Source organism: Nomia melanderi, chromosome 10 (genome assembly GCF_051020985.1).
Source record: "Nomia melanderi isolate GNS246 chromosome 10, iyNomMela1, whole genome shotgun sequence".
NCBI lineage: Eukaryota > Metazoa > Arthropoda > Insecta > Hymenoptera > Halictidae > Nomia > Nomia melanderi.
The window spans coordinates 9,403,118-9,421,786 of record NC_135008.1 but is presented as its reverse complement, the minus strand read 5'-3'; the positions used below and the strand labels follow the sequence as shown (position 1 = coordinate 9,421,786).

The 18,669-nt window shown below is 45.4% G+C and overlaps 2 protein-coding genes across 9 annotated transcripts in view; both read left to right on the top strand.

Moving 5' to 3' along the window:
- LOC116429783 (uncharacterized) overlaps window positions 1-18,669 on the top strand; it is a 71,754-nt gene that overhangs the window by 29,615 nt on the left and 23,470 nt on the right. Inside the window, exon 10 of one of the 4 annotated variants that reach the window (XM_076371718.1) lies at window positions 16,236-16,613. The exons of 2 other annotated variants lie outside the window; for them this stretch is intronic. In XM_076371718.1, coding sequence (XP_076227833.1) covers window positions 16,236-16,244 — 9 coding nt within the window. In that variant the 3' untranslated portion in view covers window positions 16,245-16,613. Of the gene's footprint in view, window positions 1-1,245; window positions 1,347-16,235; window positions 16,614-18,669 lie in introns of those variants that run through there. One more of the 4 variants, XM_076371719.1, reaches the window with a different exon arrangement.
- Fhos (Formin homology 2 domain containing) overlaps window positions 1,502-18,669 on the top strand; it is a 231,842-nt gene continuing 214,674 nt past the window's right edge. For 2 of the 5 annotated variants that reach the window (XM_031983118.2, XM_031983117.2), the window contains exon 1: window positions 5,781-6,054. In XM_031983118.2, the coding sequence (XP_031838978.1) occupies window positions 5,890-6,054 (165 nt within the window). In that variant the 5' untranslated portion in view covers window positions 5,781-5,889. Of the gene's footprint in view, window positions 1,729-1,800; window positions 2,052-5,405; window positions 5,510-5,655; window positions 6,055-18,669 lie in introns of those variants that run through there. The other 3 variants (XM_031983115.2, XM_076371721.1, XM_076371720.1) reach the window with 3 other exon arrangements.

Genomic DNA, 18,669 nt, shown 5'->3' with positions numbered 1-18,669 from the left:
ATCGAATTTAAAGAAACTTCATACCAATGCAAAACAACTGTAGACACGAAAATAGAGAAACAATATTTTTTCTTATAGTCACCTTCTAAGATACTCTGCATAAACTAAACGAGATTTGAGGACTCTGAACATTTTCAATTATTTACAAAATAGAGATTAGCTGATGCGAAACAAATTGGTCGTCCCCTAGCAGTCCCGGTGCAGAGTCAGTTATATTTTCCCGACGGGGTATAGAATTTTATAGCTGCGATGGCACCCTCCCGTGCACGGTACCTTCCATCACGTTTCTATAGGTCCAGCAGCTCCTTTTGTTAGCTTGTCACCCTCGTGGGGTCCTCGTAGTACCGGGACAACAATGAGCACCCGCGCACTTACGGTTACGCTCTACGTGCTGCGCCAGCTGATTATTTTTTCACCACACAATTACCATCCCCGCCGTTTCATTTGGCTCCTCAGCTCCCCGCGCGACGCCCACGAAAGCCCCTACACTTGAAAGCAACGCGGAGGCGAACCATCGCCTTCGCTATCTTGCGGAAAATCGGAAAAAAAGAGGACGAGGGTGAAGACGGTCGGAACGGGACACGGAGATAGGGGTCATTCCGACCGAACGAATGAAGTTTGTTTGACGACAATATCGTCGGTTTTTGGTCGACCGCAAAACAACGACCGTGTTTGCACGGTTACTCGGGACGACGTTCGTGGACAATGCGGTCAGACTGTTTTATAATTCTTCCCCAGACCGGTCGACGTTTTCTTGCGGAATTTAGTGTCCCTCTGCGGTACGCCTTTCTCCCTTCGACCGCGTGTTGAACACGTGAGGGTGCAGTAACTTCGTCAGAAAAGAACATTCCTTCGTTTTCCCCGTCCGTTTCTTGCTCGGTTCGTGGCAGCAGTTGTTCGGGATAAAACGTACGTGGTTTATAGTCGCGAGCGCAACCTTGAGACTTATTAATGCCGGAGAGAGTTGTATCGCCGATTGGGAATTATTAACGCTGATTTTTCTCGCAGTGATGCAGAGAATGGATTTCATGCATACTGAAGGATCTGCATAAATAGCCTTAATGGAAGTAACCTCAATACAAGAACGTACAATAGTTTCCAGTTTCGAAACAATTGAAACGCGTATCTAAGTTGAAATTTCTCTCTAAATAATTTATTCCTTTGAACAGAAACTTGTGTCGCCTTAATTTTCAAATATAGAACGTTTCTATATGTTTCTATAAAAAAAAGTTTACCGTGTTGCAGACGTAACATCCATTAGATCATCTCCGAACATTATCATCTGAAATTCACCTATAACCCCTGGAATTCTAATAGAATCAGATCCATGGAACACGGTAAAAATTTGTCCGATTCTCGTGTTGTGTCCAGCATACCGGGGTGCTCTTTGTACACGAGGCCGGATAGAGAGGGGGTTGTCCACGTGGCGGCGCCACCGTCGCCTCAGCGGCGACAGGTGTCCGCGACGTTCAGTGTCGCGGCGACCGCTCGCGAGGTAAGGCACGTTGTGTTATCGGCTGGTGTGTCCGTTCGTTCGTTAGCTCCATTCTTTCCTCTCCCTTTTTCTTTCTCTCCTCTCGTCTCACCCGGTTTCACGTCGTTCCGAGCGCGTGTCGCGTTCATTGGCCACGGTTGTCCTGTCAACAAGTGTCGGTACGCGGTCGTGGGTCAAAGGTGACGCGCGTTTCCGTGCGCGGGAAGCGCGCGTGTCGCTCGCGCTCGTACGAGGTGAGTTTTTGTCGCGCAGACTCCGATATTCCGATCCCGGAGCATGCACCTTCTCGTTTACATGTATCTACTCCTCGCGTTCCGTTCCGTTCCATTCCATTCCATTCCGTCTCGGCTCGACGGCACAGAATCCGAGCGGATCGCGAGCCGGAGAGGAGAAACGGTGCCGCGTGACGTGACGTTACCACCGGTGCCCGATGTCACGGTGAACGGTGGAACGAGCCGGACGAAAGTGACATCAACGGAAGTGTTTTGACGCAAGCGTAACGCCTCGCCACGGATTCGAATCCCCTTTATGCGCCACGAGGAGACATGCTCAGCCCGTTCGTATCGCCACTAATTTCCTGGAACGTCGGAATGCTTCGACTGGTTTGGCCAGTCCGCGGCCGGCTCTCCTTCCGAATCGTGTTATTTATTTTGGAGTTTAGGTTAGTCCCCGCGCGACGATAGATCCGATCCACGTTCTCTCTCTTGTCTCTTCTTTTTTCACTTTTTCTCCCCATCTCCGGCGATCACCTTCGGCGCCGTCATGGTTCCCGTAACGTTGTCCTGCCTCCTGCGCAAGTTCCACGTTCCGGTTCTCACTTAACCTCCTCGGACGCGTTGGAATGATTTCGAATTCTCGTATTCGGAATTGTTCAATCCTCGAACGTCTTTTTCGTCCTGGTCGTACGTACAATGTAAACACAGCGGAGCGTGGAACTATCGATAAAGAAGGTTCTTCCCATAACCTAGAAAGTGATCGGCGTATCGGGTTCCCATTGTTTATTTGTTCGGTCGGCTAGCGGGGCTGCGCGATGCTATGTCAATGCTCCGGGAATTGGTATTTTCTAGCGAGAAGTCGATTTGCATAGTAAAATCTGCGGAAAGAGAAAAGGCAGACGCGAGGTCGGTGAAATTCAGTTGTTATTCTGAAAAGTTGGCACCGGCGTAGAATAGTGAAACGGCTCGAAAGAAAAACATCGGTCTACGCTGGATTGGTCGATCCTTTGATTCTTAGGTTGCGGTCTTACGTTGGGTATGCAGGCAACGATGACTGCCGGTTGATTTTTGTCCTCGGCTCACTTTTACTCAATTAGAGCATGATTTTATACGCATCGTGCGTTATATGCGGTATTTTGAAAAGCGGTTGGAATATTTTTTCTTGAAATTTTACTCAGCTCCGATCGGTGGCATCGCGCAGACTCGTTTTCTCTTCCACCTACCTTCCACCCGTTTCCCTTCCTCCCCGCCGCACGGTTTCCCTCTTTCTCTGCCCTTTCTGACGCTTCACCTGGCCTCTCCCTTTCTCCCTTGTCCTCTATTCTTCCCTCTCTCGCTTTTTCTCCTCATCGAGCCGGTTCGCAGAAGAGCTAGAGCCCCGTGCAACGGCTAAGAACAATGCGAGTACGGGAGAGGATGACGAGACGGCTCGGCATGCGTAGATAATTGACACTTCGTAAATTCATTCCAGTCGAGTGGCGAAATTTTTTTAGTTTCGTCTTTTATCATTTTTTTTTGTTTTCTCGCAAGATTCATACAGTTATAACAATAATATTTCTATCGCAAATCGGCCGGATGTTGTTTCCACCATTTTTGACGCGATCTAACTACCATGCGCATTGAGGTACTTTCGTTTCATTTTAAAATTTTGCGGTACTCGGTTTCACGGTATATATTAACACTCGAACGACAATTATTGATTTAAGATGACTTAAGATACTTTTTGGAGATCTATATCTGATATTCTATCAGATATTGAAATCTCTTTCATTTCACGCGAAAGATAAGATTGGTGTGGTTAATTACACATACGCGTAATCGTGTTTTCGTTTTTACTTTTAAATCAATCGGTATGCAAGTAACTGTTCATATGATGCAATGTACTTTATCATAGGTCACTTTTACCGACATTTTCAACCATAAATAATATTTGTTGTGATATCGTACTATCAATTTATAACTTCTACTTCGGTGGCTAAAGTAGATAAATCCTTGGACTCCCGGGAGGTTTGTAGAAATCCCCGGACGGGTTAATAAATAAGCAGGTAAAATCTAGTTTCGTCGAGGCAAAATCGAAAGGATACTTTGAACGAATTTCACCCTTTCATGTTATTACTGTCAATATTCTATGTATGTTAAATAAGCAAAATACCGTTCACAAGGAAGCAAATAAATGATAACGTGTATGTGCGTACGTACGTGAGACCGAAAACAGTTTCATGTTCGCAATATCAAATTCACCTTGTAGTACACGGTGGGCAGAAAGTAAGCGGCCTAAGTTGGTTTCTCCGCTCGAGATGTCATTTGTTGCAAATTGATGTTATGGATGGCAGATAGCGTAAAGAGGCCCGAACGCCATTTGTTGTCACGTGTACGAGATAAAATGTCACCTGACCGGCCGATTTCAACGTGAAAATATTAAAGATCATCGATCCAAGTGGAATTACAACATGTTTACTATCGAACGCCGTGCACGATTTATATGGGTCGTTTAGGTTACCTAACTTGATCTCGGTGAAAAATTTACGCGGCAAGTCGGAGGGAAAGCGAATGTATTCGACTAACTATCGATATAAGGAATATTAACATCGTGCTCTTATCTTAGATCTCGGGATTGGAATTAAAACACAGCACAGATGACGTATTTTCAGACAAAACAAACTTGAACAAATAATTACACAAAATCTTTGCGTATTCCGATGTTTTTTTTCGGTACGTTTCAATTTCTTTGAATATATCGGTTCTCGGTAACGCTGGCAAAATCAGAGTCACCGAGTATTCCCAGGTGTTAGTGACCTTGACGGTGTGTAATGAAAATTACTCCCACCAATCTGTCGACTTTCGGCCGACCAGCCGACAAACGAGTGAAAGGAAAATCTAAAGGTCGTCGACCGGTTGGAAACGACACGGTTTCTTATTCACCGGGACGACGATGTCGGGAGTCAAAGGTTGTTACCATTCCGACGTCGTCGCTTTCACGCGTGACCGACCGAAATATCGCGTATCCACGTTTCCGGTGTTCAGTCGTCGACTACGTTTCGCGCTCGAATCGTCGAGGAATTTAGGTTCGACGTTTCCTTGACGGTGATACGATCGGAAAACAGTTTCCGCGGAAAACCCGATAACGATTAACGTTCGCTTGCGAATACAGTACGGCCTCGATACTTGGAATCTAGAAAATTAGCTGCCTCGTTGGTTTCATCGACCTCGATGACGCTTGCGCGCATTTTCAGCTCCATTTTTGTTCAACTATCAGACACCATTGTATTAGAAATACAGTTATCGAGGTCATACTGTACCGAAACTGCAATTATCGACGCTCTGTTACATTGAAACTACCGTTACCGAGACGCAGCTCCGTCGAAACGATTATCATCAAGATTCCATTTTACTGAAACTACGATCATCGAGGTCCTACCGTACTACTATTACAACTATCGAGGCGTTACCGTACTAGCGTCGAAACAAAACGCTCAATGAACGGGAACGAGACTAACGTTTCTTTTCCCGTCGCCGTTTCTCCGACTCACGAAAATAAATCGGCAGCTTTCCACACGGTCGCGTTCGCTCGCTCGTTCACGCGCACGCGCGTCCTTACTCTTCCCATTCACAATAAGAAAACCGAGGCGCACGGCCCGACCGGGTAGAAAGAATATCGGTTCACCGCGATCAAGGTATTCACGTGAGCCTCTGTTTCGTCGTCGAGCCGGTAGACGCGAATGGAACGTGAGGAGGAAGAAAGAGCCGCGTGGGGGGAAGAAGGAACATTGGTCCTACGCGCACGAACGAGAAAGAAAGGGTGAGAGAGAGAGAGAGAGTGAGAATGAGAGAGCGATAGGGAGCGAGAAAGAGTGCGAGAGAGCGAGGTGCCCAGGGGTAGGGGCTAGGGATCGGTTCAGCGAGAGAGGGACGGCTTCGCGAGCAAGGTTCGTTTTCTCGTTGCAGCCGGGCGACTCGAATGAAAATAAATCGGCGGTACGACGAACTGGTTCGTGCGTTCGCGTAAAGCGGTCGTGCGGTCCGGTGGCGGAGCGCTCGCGAGAGATACCTTAAAACAAGGGTACAGGGGGGGTTCAAACGGGGGGGGACAGAACTGTGCGCTGCCTTTTTTGGATCGGTGAAAAAGGGCTATCCGGGGACGATCGGCCGTTCACGGCCGAGACACAGAGGGCCCGCGAGATGTCTCTGACGTGCCGTGTGCAGTATCTGAATGACGTCGATCCGTTCGCCTATGCGAGCTCCTATCCGGAGCCGCCTAGGCCGCCTGTGCACACCTTCAGCGCGACCTTGCCACTAATTAACCAGCTCGCGGCGGTGCATCGACTTCTACGGGCGCCTCACAGGGTGAGTTCAATACCTACCTTATGCTCCTCTTGATTCGTTTGTCGAGGGACCCGCGGGGCCGAGGACTTGCCCTGTCCATACTTCGAGGATAAACGGATAGAGTTTAGGAAAACGGAATTGACGAAGAACTTTGCAGGAAGAAGCTGAAGTTGGATAAGATGCCTTGTTTTTCTATGAATGATTCATAGTTTTTAAAGGATTGAAAGGAGCTTCGTTTATTATTATTTAGAAGAACATAATTCTGTTGATATAAGTAAGTGTATGAAAAATGATGAAACTTATGGTATCGTTAATGATTTCAATCTTAAAAGAATCGCTTCGTGCGGTCCGCGGCGAGTGGTTTCCTCGATAAGCGATTGCGCGGTGAGTAACACCGAGAAGAATGTCGGGTGTGGGTGTTTAAACAAATGTTCCGCGAAAGCGGAAAATATATGGCGCGTCACGTTTGTATAGTAATAGGAGGAAATCCATCTGTAAGGGAACGTTCTCCCAGGACCGGAATTTTTCTCATCGCGAGAGAGGATGCCCGTTTAATGTAGCAACTTACTAGATTAAGGATTCCCGAGACCGCAGAAATTTTCCGCCTGGGACAGGTTTCCCTTTTACCTGGGCCGCCCCTTAAAAACGCCGCGCTTTGGTGCGGGTAATATGCGCCCCGGAAATATATTTATATCCGCGAACAAAACTCAAGCGAGGGGAGAAAGCGGGGCGACGGATGAATTTTCTCCCGACGTATTAATATTTATGAAATCCGCTCCGATATGTCTCGCATAATTTATGCAGGAAATTTTCAAATACCCGTTCAAACTTCCTGCGCCGCGGCACTGGCGCGCCGGAATATTCAAATTAACTTTTTTCCCGGCAAGCCCGTAGGCTCGTAAGGAAGTATGACAATTTTACTGAAAACCGTTTGCTTTCTTATCGTGTTCAGGATCGCGCGACTTGCCAACGGAATGTTGGATCACACTTTTATTTGCTGATTGTCGGTTTGGCGAATAAATAAATTTCAGATGTCGCTAATCCGGGGTTGAAAGCTATCACGGCGTTCACTGCTGCGCGGAGACGTGTTTGGGACGTGATAATTCGAATGGCTTTAAAGGTTGAACAAGATGCGACAGGAATGACTTCTTGCGGTCGCCTTTTTCTCCGAATGATTCCAAGGTCTTCCTCGGGGAAACATTCTTTTGCTTTCATGTAACTGATGGTCGAAAATCTACAAATATTTCTATATATGTAACCGATCCTTGTGCGAATCTAGAATAACCCGAACAAAGTTACAACAATATCGATTGTATAATAAGTTATATCAATCGCACGGTTTTTCTATGTATAACTCGGAGTATCGAGAAATGTTGCATTTGTGTCACTTTATTGTAATGCTCGTATAGGACGGTTGTGAATAATAAGTAATCAACTTTAATGCATAAACCTAAAACATCGAAATTTTCCGTGACCCGTAGATAAAACGTTAAGAGTTAAGTATTATCAGTCAGGATATCGTAAAAAATGTCCGCTGTTTGTAGATGGGTCTTGCAGATCGCGGATTCTCCCATTCGCTTTCTTCGCGACCGTCAAGAGCGATCGCGGGTAAAGTTGTGTCGGTCGTCACGCCTCTGTGGGCTCCGCGACCTGGCACGTTTCACGTGTTTCATTCATTGGATCGCGTTAGCGTGCTTTGTGTAAACGCGGAACGGGGTGCGCGCACATGTCCGCGAGGCCGCTGCGGTTAAGCATGAATGTAACGCCGGCCGGTTACACGGCCGGCAGGAACTTCGACTTGCCCGGTGTCCTGTGTTTTTAGCTGTGGACCGGATTCTTGACGTTTCTTTGCTCGCAAAGTGGCATCGAAACCGAATCACGCTTCGGCGCGTGTTCGGTTAACGCGTTGACTGCCGGAATCAACGCTCATCAGAATCCTCTAGGGATAAGATAATGTTTACAATGAAATAGAAACTGAACAGTTAAAATTTCCCACAGGGATTGAAATATCAACGTTTCTTGCAAATTCAAGAAAGATCAGAAAATTAACTTTTAAATCTATTTAGGTGACTTTCTTGGTTTGTAAACTAATCTAAATTCGGTTGACATAGCAACGTTAAAGTACCTTCAGTATTCCGGTCCATGACGTTAGAGAGCCAAGCTTCCTTATCAATGTTATTCTAATTAAGTATTTAATGTCGTTACTGTTCGAACGAGCGAACAGTGTCACGTATCTGTTTAATCTTTCAATTAATGTGCAAATTGTTTTCCGTTATGTAATGGCACTTCGTAATCGTTCCCCGAAGTCATTACATATTCTGCGGTTCTGTATCTACAGACGATTACGCTTTGGCGTGTGTATAGCTCGGTTTGTGTAGAATACATTACACGGCAATGGAACCGAAATTTGTCAACAGGAATTTACACAACGCTTTTTCAATAGTATGGCGAAATAGGTTACCTAATATAACTGCAGCCACCGTTGCAAAACATTAAATTTTAAAGGTAGTCTATTTGTTACGGGACACGATATAGAAATTTGTCGACGAAGAGAATTAATTATTCCGAACAAAAGGTTCGAAAATGAATAGGTGAAAAGTGAGGATAAGATTTATACTGGGTTACCAGTATCGTCTTTGTATCAGTCACGAGGGGAATGAAACGTGTAAAGATTGTTTGATGGAACGATATCTGCGCAATGTTCCAAGAAGCAGTCATTAAGTCGCGTAAACTGGTTTCTACACCAATTTATCATCCACCGAGCGCTTCCTTCCTCCCTTTAGAGATCCACGGTTAGCCGGGAATTCCTCGAACGCAGAAGAACTTCAACAATCTGACAAGCTTCGGCTTTGAAATCCTCAACAGTCTCTCTATAAGTTTCATGTTTCCTCATTCTGCGTCCCGAAGTTATCTCTAAACTCTTCGCGATCTAAAGTGTTCCCGGTCTTTCATTCCAGGACTTGTATCAGCGTCACTTATTTCAATTATGTCTTATCCCTCGTGCGGTGTTCAACCAGGTATCACACTTATATTTTATAAATAACATTGGAACAAACTTCACTTCCGATTAAAGAAGAAAACTCCAGCTTCTAAAAATAGATTAGAAGATAGACCACACGATACAGAAACTTCTTCGCAAAATCGGGTAAACCTACAATGCCAATAAAACCAAACGCCAAGCGATAGGATTCAGGATACCCGAACATTCTGCCCGAATTGAGTCCAATATTTCTTCGCTCCGACGCCGATTAGGCTGCGATCACAATGGACGCGTATTCGGACGAATTGGCCTTAAGCGATAAAGGCAGTCTGAAAGGTGCGATTAGTGACTAAGTCAAGGGGTTTCGCGATGGAGACGAGATAGCTTTGTCGCCGCGACACCTTTGCGGCGCTCCGGTTTGACGCGCTGACGCGCTTCATTCAGCCAATCGTCGGGAGAGTCACGGCATTGTGCAAACTGTCTAAGGAAGGCGGACACACGCCCGCGCGTGTGTTCCCTTAGCGTTCGGCCAGGGAAGAGAGAGGACAGGTCGCACGACACGAGCGCGCAGCGGCCGTGCACGTGATTCCTTTGTTCTGTGGCATCGTTTCTGGAACAGCCCTTCGACCACAAACTATTCCCCCCCCCCCCCCCCCCCCCGGGAGGTTCCCGGTGCACGGTTAAATGCACGATTACTGCAGTGTCGCTGAAACCTCGGCCGGCCACCTTCGTGACTGCACACTTTGACCCAATTGCGTCCGGCCGTGTCGCAACGCTCCGCGACTGCCCCGGCAGCGCTCGCTCGCTCGCTAGCTCGCTCGCCTATTCCTCCTTCCGCATTCAGCTGGTTCTGACGCGAGACCTGTCCCGCGAAGTCACTCGAACTTTTTGAAACGACTCTTGCGATCGCGGATCGATCCAGATGAACTTTCACCGTTCGTGTTTAACGTGTTATCATCTCGCGCTCGTGCTGCGATTGGAATCGCGAAAAACAGAAAGGCTAGGATAATTTATGGTTGGCGATAAAGGTGTTAGCTTGGATATTTTCTGACTGTTCGCTTTAATTTGGTGAGCTGTCGATGTGCTTGTTAGATCTTTCTTCGCTTTGTTCCTTGTTGGTTTTGGTAGGATTGAGATATGTTTTTAAAGTATTCTTGCGAGAGGGAGTTTTGATTGGGTTAACATTGATTGAGATGTAGACATTTGGAATCGATTACATACTTTGAAGAGGAATGATTCCGATTTTTTCTGATTACCGAAATCAAGAAGCACGAGATTGAAAACGAAATTGCTTTGGCTTTTGCGTACAATCGTGGGAAATGTATTACTTAAACCAAGAGACGCTTGGGCCTTGTTTTTGCGACTAGGATGTAATAGAGACAGATTGGTCCATCTTGGCGGTGTATTTTGCCCGACTCTCGCTCGGCAACGCAATTATCTTGCGTAATGACGATAATGAACGATGGTTCTGTGGAAATTCTGAACTACATTCTTTCAGCTATTCGATGAGACCGACGGTTCGGACACTGTTGCTCTCGAATCGAAAAGGATTACGGTTCGTTCTGCGATGATGGATGTAGGAATTCACTTTCATATCATGCCTGCAGTTTGCAACGAGGTTAGAAAATTAATAGCGATTGCGCGGATTTTGCTTCGGTACAAAAGTCTCTGATAGAAATGTATCTCGATACCGATTTATAAATTATTAACCATCACCCTCAAATTTCCAACTTTACTGAAAAAAATAGAATAGCACAAATGGTTTTTATTCGATCGAATCGAGTTTGTCGATGAATTTCTTTCGAGCAGCCAATCGAATTCCTTATCCATTTTCGAGAGGGGAACTGCGAAACACCGATTACTCCTGGTTTTTCATCTTTCACCGACGACGCGACCAAATAAATTCTATCGTGACTGTAAGAGGATATTACGATGCGGTTAATTTTAAAGTCGTTTCGGGATGGTGGTTGCTGCCTCTGAAGATTCGAGCGTTCCGCGAGAGACGCTGGTCGGTTCTCTTTGGACCCTCCTTCGGCAGTTCGCCGACATAACGGGACCGGGAAGCGTTACTCTCACGGAAAAGGAATAAAAAGTACGTTTATGGTCCTGGCATTATATACCTATAGGGTACCGTGCGCCGGTGTACCGGTTATCTCGCGAACACTGGTAGGGCTCTTCCCGTGTAACTCTTTTACCTGTCCTTTGCTGCGGTTAAATTCGGCCTCGCCCTCTCCAAAGGCATCCTTGACGCAGCTTCGATTCGTTTAAAGCGGACCGGTTCGCCGGCCGCCGAAAAAAGAGGAACGGGAATGAAAAAGAAATCAGCCGAAGAGGATTTCGGTTCTTCGATTGAGGAGCGACTTTCGTGAACGAATTCCGGGTTGCGTTTTGTGCGACGCTGAAAAGAGGCAAAAAGATATTACGTACACTTCTCTCCCGGTTTTTTAAGGTTTTCTGTTCGGCCGATTCGTGCCCCGTGTAGTTGTCCATTCTCGAAAGATTGCCTCGGTCGGGACGGGCTTGAATCATTTCGATTCGCGTACAAATTTGTTTCTCTGGGAAAGACTCTTTTGGCTAGGAAAGAAAAGGCGAAAATCGATAGTATTTAGTAATTGACACCGAGGGTAAAGATGAGACGTTAAGTTGAAATATTAAGTTATGAAGGAAACATTGTAGAATTGGTTTCTACTTGAATATATAATTATTTTTGAATATCTGATGTAATAATCATGTAAATTCACACTTTCGTTAACAAATATGAGGAGCTTAAAGTAGCAGTTAAATTTTGGATCCTTCACTTATAGATTCTATAAACGAAAAATTAAGTGAAAGTACATTGCTATCCACGTAAATTTTGTTGTTCATCAATATTCAAACATTTTTACTGTTCCGCACTCCACTTACCAGGACAACCCATCCAAGGAGAAATGGAAATTGCGAGCGTTAAAGTGTAACAGATCATTCTTGAAATTCGGTTTGCTCGGAACGCGAATAATTACCGGTATGGATCATTGAATCGTTTGCAACGATAAGCTCTGGATCGTCGATCACGTTGCAGGCGAAATGATCGAACGGTTCCCGAGCGCGCACCGTAACCGTTCCGTCACGGGATTCTAGATCGAGATATTTATCGTTTACGTTAAAAATCGCGGGCGCGGGCAGGCGTAAATTCAACGCTGCGTCTCGTTACATTTTCCGAGGAATAAATTCAAGAGAATGCGCACTATAAATTCCACCTCCTGGGTACAGGCTGCTCATAAATTCGGGGCACAGCGCAGCTTTAGCATACGCGACAGAACGCGCCGAGGGTAAAGAGGATTTTTATGAAAGAGGACGTCAAAGAATATAAAAGACAGTTTCGCCGGCCTATGTGTGTTTACAGTGTTCTCGCGGCCGACTTCATAGGGCGCCGCTTCATCAAATAGCGTTATGCATTGCTACCGGTCTACTCGACGGAATAACGACTTCCCGTTAATTCAACAGCGATCGATCTATCTAGATCCTTTGATACGGCACGGATCTGCGGTATGCGAAACGCGGGCTTAGAATCATATCTTTATGCGGGATGGATTGATAGTGGCAATGATGTTTCATTATTTCACAACTGTGAAGTCGTTCATTAGAAGCATCTACAACATGCTTTGAAATCTAATTTCATCGATGATCCTTTCAACGACGCCGGTGTTTGAGAATAATAATATATCCACTGGTGTCTCTTAAATTCTTCACGAATACAATTTTCTTGAACCCAAAACAATTCATTTGTTAGCTACAGAAGAATTAAAATACAATCAGTTCATAAATCTCGTAACATTTGCTCAACAAGATTCCAATATTCTCTCTAACCAAATCTAAAAATCAACACATATTTACCAAGGCTTCCCTTTTTCGCCCATGACAATCCATCTCCAAACTCCAGAACCCTCTATTACCTCCTGCAGTCTCAACCAAAACAGTTTTCACTTTCGGCCAGCGAAGCAAGTAGACGAAAAAAAATCCCGCGAGTTAATGAAACCAGATTTCCGTCAATGGAGAAGGTTTACGGTTCGCGCGTCCGGCACGGGACGCGCGGTAACGGGAGCCGCGTCGCGTAATGGCCGCGGGAAAGGCTGAGGCAGGCCGAGTCACGGCCGATAAAACGCGCGCGGCGAACCCGAGCGGATCGTGTGTCCCCGCGACGATATCGGTGGTTTTTCGAGCGGCAACAAGGTATCCAGATTACATAATATTACAATTAGATCGTGTCCTGCATTCCTTCGGCTAGATTTTACGTTAAGTGGAGCGCAGCCGTGTCTCTTCCAGCTCGGGAGGATCAACGTTTGCTGGAGCACCGGCTCCGAGCAATCCATTTTTTTCTCCCTGCGTCTCTCTTCCTCCCTTTGCCGCCACCGCCACCGCCACCACCACCCTCTCCCCTCGTCCCCTTCTGCCGCCGCGCATTCCTATTGAATGGTAATGGAGAGTTACGATTGCGATTTATGGCGGCGTTATACTTGGGAGGCTGCGAAATTTCGGTTTTATGGCCGACCGGCTTATCGTGCCGCACGGCAATGGACTGCGAAGTGTACCGCTGGTGCCGTCCTGCCACCGAATAACGATACCAGAAAGAGACGTAAATCACCACGGGGCCATTGGGACGACCGTCCCCGGGGGTACCTGACTCTTTCTCGTTCCATCTCTTTCGCTCCCGCTTTTCGCGTGTCGGTTTCTTTCCGTTTTCGCTTTTTTTCTGCCTCGTTTTCTGGCTTCCCGTTGTCCTTGGCTGCCACCATTGGTCACCGGCGCGACTTCTGACGCGTGTCCGACCGAGGAATCAATCAGACGTTGTAGAGGCTCCCGGGAAATTGTTTTAATAGGCTCTTTGTTCGGTTGTCTATTGATGCGCGTGGCGTTCGAATGTTCCTTGGAATCGGAGGTTCCCCACTGCGATCCGTAATTGCGCAGAAACCGCAAATAACTCCACCGAATGTAAAAGTGAATGGCTTCCCAGTAACAAAACGTTTGGTCCGCAGTAGATTTAAAAGACAGCGATCCACTGGGTAAGAAACACGTGCAATTTGTCTTTAAGTTTAACCTTGGAACGATAACGTTCGAATTTGGTACATAAATATATCATTCGAATTTCAAGTATTTGAGAAACTCATTTTATTTTATACAGAACTCTAGTAATGTTTGCAACATTCTTTTATATGGTAGCCGTACATTCCCAATGCAATGGGCTTGAGCGTTACACGACTTTTTGCTGTGTACGTTCATTTTGTAAGACGCTAATTATTCTAATGTCGTATATGATACCATGTTACCATTCTATAGTTAATCAACGTTCTAAATTATTGTCTCCCGCAGTCAAGACCAAAAGATTAAAAAACAAATCGTTCCCGAAAAGAATTTCACGAAACAGGTACACTCTAGAAGCGGTGTAACGGCGATCATGATTCCCTCGCGTGCGGGGATAGCAATTTCCAAGCGGGAACGGAATCAAGGATGTCGCAGCGAGGTCTGGAGTTTGAAAATTCCGTGGCTCGTTGCGGTGTGGAAGGGAAAAAGCGGCTGCAGCGATGGGGAATATGCAGGGCCCGCGCGACAAAAAGACACAGACTCTCGTTTTAAGCCGGCTGCCTGTGCAGCCGGAGCGTGGGCGCGTGAATCGTCGAACGAAGCCGAGTCGAGCGTGAATAATTTTTCTCATGGTTGTCTCTCTCCCTCCAAGGTCCAGCTCCCCCCCCCCCCCCGATGGAAAACGACGCGGGCCGAACTTGCTGCCGCCACTGGTAACAAAGAAAAGTAATCTCGCGGTTTGGGCTGGTCGTGCCGCCGCACGGCGGAATTGTAAATAACGATTCCGGGAAATTGGCGAAACTTTTCGCTGCTTCCTTGCCGGTTTCCGCTGCTCAAATTGATTTACCCTGAGGAGTTCCGCGATACGAGCTGTAACGCGGATTTGTAGGTGGGGTCTCTATGGCGAGTAGAGTGGTTTCTTGAAAAAGATTCTTGACCCTTTGCGGCGTGGTTCTTTTGGAGATGAGTGTATACTGTACTTTTTGCGAAGGAAAATTGTTGGGGATATTACTGTGCGTGTGGTGTATAGGTTTCATTATGGGTGTACTTTGGAATTGAATGTAAGAAGATATTGTAATGGACGTAGAAAATATATCTTCATTTTGTTGAAGGTTTGGATTTGTTTGAAAAGGATCGTGCAATATTTCATTTTATAAATCTTCGAAATTGTCAATGTGTTAGCACAAAGTGGTTGAAAATCTGGAGACGAATGGAAGGGAAATAATATTGTTCGCTGTTTTGTATTTGTACCAAGTAGAAACGGTATTAAGTAGTCAGACTTTACTCTTTAGTCTCAGTTTTACATACAGAATCGATTGCTTTTCAGTTTTACAATGTTTAATAGAAATCTTGTGTTTTTCTTCATTGCGTTGACGGGATTTCTCGAGGGGTCATTTTAAATACAGAGCTTGATGACGAACGAATTAAGATGGAATCCATTCAGCATCCCCGATCACACGAATCCCGAGATTTCACACCTGTGTCCGAAAAAGCAGCGTCCGAGAAGGAATTTCGTATAACGGTTGGCGTTATAAGTTCATTAACATAAGTTCGTTCAAGATAAGAGGCAATTATTTCATTCGGAATACGCCCAATAAAATTTTCGGCGAGACACGTTAATAAGCGACGAGGCGAGTAACTGTAATCCACAGTGAGTAACGCCGGCGTGTGATCAATTCGGCAAGATATACGCGGTCGGTTGGATTTATGAATTCAAGGAGAATTATTCAGCCGTAGGCGAGCCGCTCGTCCCACTTTTGTTCCCCGGAGTCACGAAATTGCAAAGCCAGCCTCGAAATTAGACTGATTATTATTCTACGTTTTCGATCCACTTCATCATGCGAAATCCATTCATTTTGAGCACAATTAGGAAAACCATGTCCCTCTCTTACATTAAATCGTCGCGAGTGTACCACTTTATCAAATGAATCTTTAATTACCCTTATCTTACAACGAAAAGCTTTGTAGTTTCAAATTCTAGTCGCCCTATCAATCTAAAACACCGTAAACGATAACATTGCACGGATTCACGTGGAATCCGGTCTAACCAAGAATAGATTTTAGAAGAAAATACACGGAAGTTAATTTCGGGTAACATTTCACATACGTCAACTTAGTGTCTCCGTAGCATTATTAATATTTTCTCGATCTCACTGTTTCCAAGAATACTTAGCGGATTTCCAACGGATCCGGAATTTTCGGTCGCGCTACACCTGTGACATCGTTCGCGACTATTTCCGTGCTGCTAACTTTCGCCCGAAAATTTGGATGGCTGACAATTCCGTGACATCATCCATCCAGTCTCTAAGATCGATCCCTTCGCGACGGAGCGAGCCTGGAAGCCGCGAGACTGTCTCTGCCCACCGGACACAACCTGCCTACCTATCTCTTTCAACTATAGTCCCACTCAGCCGGCTCTTTTATAGTTATAGCCGACCGGTACGGGTCTCCGTTGCATTCCGCCACGAATGCACCGGGGCCCCGTGTATGCGGCTCGTGCTCCGCGAGCCGAGTGTCCAGTTTCATTCACGAGGAGCACCGCGATCCTGTACGCGGCGCTGGAATTTCTTTCGGTCGGGACGTGTCGGGAATGGATTCTCTCTCTCGAATTCGAGATTTCACCGCCTTGGAACCACTGGACAAATTTCGTTCACGTACTTTCGCTTTTCGCCGGGACTAGATTGATTTACCGCCACGGCCGAACGCATCGATGCAGGATTACATATAATTATTGAGGCTCGTTTTTGTTGTTTTTCTTTTGTAGACCTTCGTAATTCAGTGGTATCTGGATTAAACGATTGAATCTTGCGATTAACAGTGCAGATGAATGAAAAGTCGGGAAATGTTTCGAAGCATCTTTCCGAAATTCGATCGTGTATGTCTAAATCATTGAGTTTTTGGATAGCCGACATTTTTTACGACCCAGATCGCGAAGAATTGGGAATCTTATGAAATTGCGAATGTTTTGTAAACATTGCAAAGGTTGTGTTTTAATTTAGGTAATAACATTTGGCAGGGAAATGTTTGAAATTATTGTTTTAAGGAACACGAGCGTCGAGTTTGTATCTGCATCGAAGAAAGAGACAAATATTCGAAACGAATTTCTCATGGAAGCTTTAAAAATAGTCGTCGGAGTTGATAGGAGGAGTTTCGACTGAACTATTCTCAACGTCATAGAACTACACTGTTCAGAGCCCAGAAACGTGAAGACTTTAGTTCATCGTTGAAAACGTTTGAAGGCGCGAAAACAGGCTGTCTTGTAAATCACCATAAATTTTGATTCGCGCCGATGTTTCTGCAACCCGGATTGTATTTCGGATTCCGTTGAGATCATCTCCGCTTCTGTCCACAATGTTCCGCTCATTTTAAATTTGATCCGCGTTACATGCTCACCGAAGTTGCATACAAAGTAAAAATAACATTAAATTACGAGTCAGTCTGTATTCAATGAAACCTTATTATAGTTTCCTTATACACAATAAAGCATCGTTATTATTATGGATGAACGAAACAGTCACTTCATTTCGAGAGTATCTTTATTCAAAGATTAACACTGATTATTTACAAATGTCTTACTCGATAATATAAACATATAGCAATCAGAATACACGAAGAAATCCTCAAACAATTAATCAACTGAAACCAACACATAAACACATGAACGTAAACCATAGAATATGAAATGTAAATAAATTTCTCAAGATTCAACTCCGTATTTCACTCTCGTGTGTAAAGCTTTAATTTCCAGAAAAAAAATACAAGAACGGAAGGAATTTGGCAATTCTCTTTTACTTTTCTTTTACCGGCATCCAGCGCTCTCCTCGGCGAGCTTCGGTCCATTGAATATTTCAACGTCATGAATTCCGGTCACCCAGGCAAGCTAACTCTATTTCGTCGACCTTTATCCCGGAGGACCGAAGAAACGTCCTCCGAGTGACCTTACCGCGGGCCGTTCATAAATATTGATAAAATGCACTTCATCGTGGATGACGGAAGCCGCGGAAGAATGATTGGGAGTAGTGGGGAGAAGTCAGTCTCGACCGGCCGATAAAGGCCGCAACCGTGTAATATTTTCGGGCGCGTAGAATTAATATTCATGAAGGACTCGCAGCCGCGGAATGAGGAGGAACGGGGAATATGACGGACTGGTTACGGCCCGGCAACATTGCCGAGACCGGCTGTTTCTGAAATTATTGCAAATTACAATTTTCGGTGCGGTTCACCGGCGCTGTAGCGGTGGGGTTTAATATTTGCAGCGACAAAACGTAATCACTCGGTATCCCCGGATCGATATATCCTCATAAACATATCTCAAACAATTATAATATGCCTGTCGCCGAATAAAAATCCGAAACCGCGATTGTATTCGTTTTTTATCGATGGGTACCACACTCGTGGAAAGGGAAAATTACTTTTCGTAATTATATGTTTTATTTATTTTAGAATAGGCATCTCGAACGAATAATATGTAATCACGTTCCTTTTTCTGTGTGCGCGTGTGTGTTTTTCTTTTCGTCGATACGATAGTTACCAGAACGAGCAAATTACTTTTGGAAGCTGGATAAAAAAGTTAATTGAAGGCAGACTCGAATCAGGCT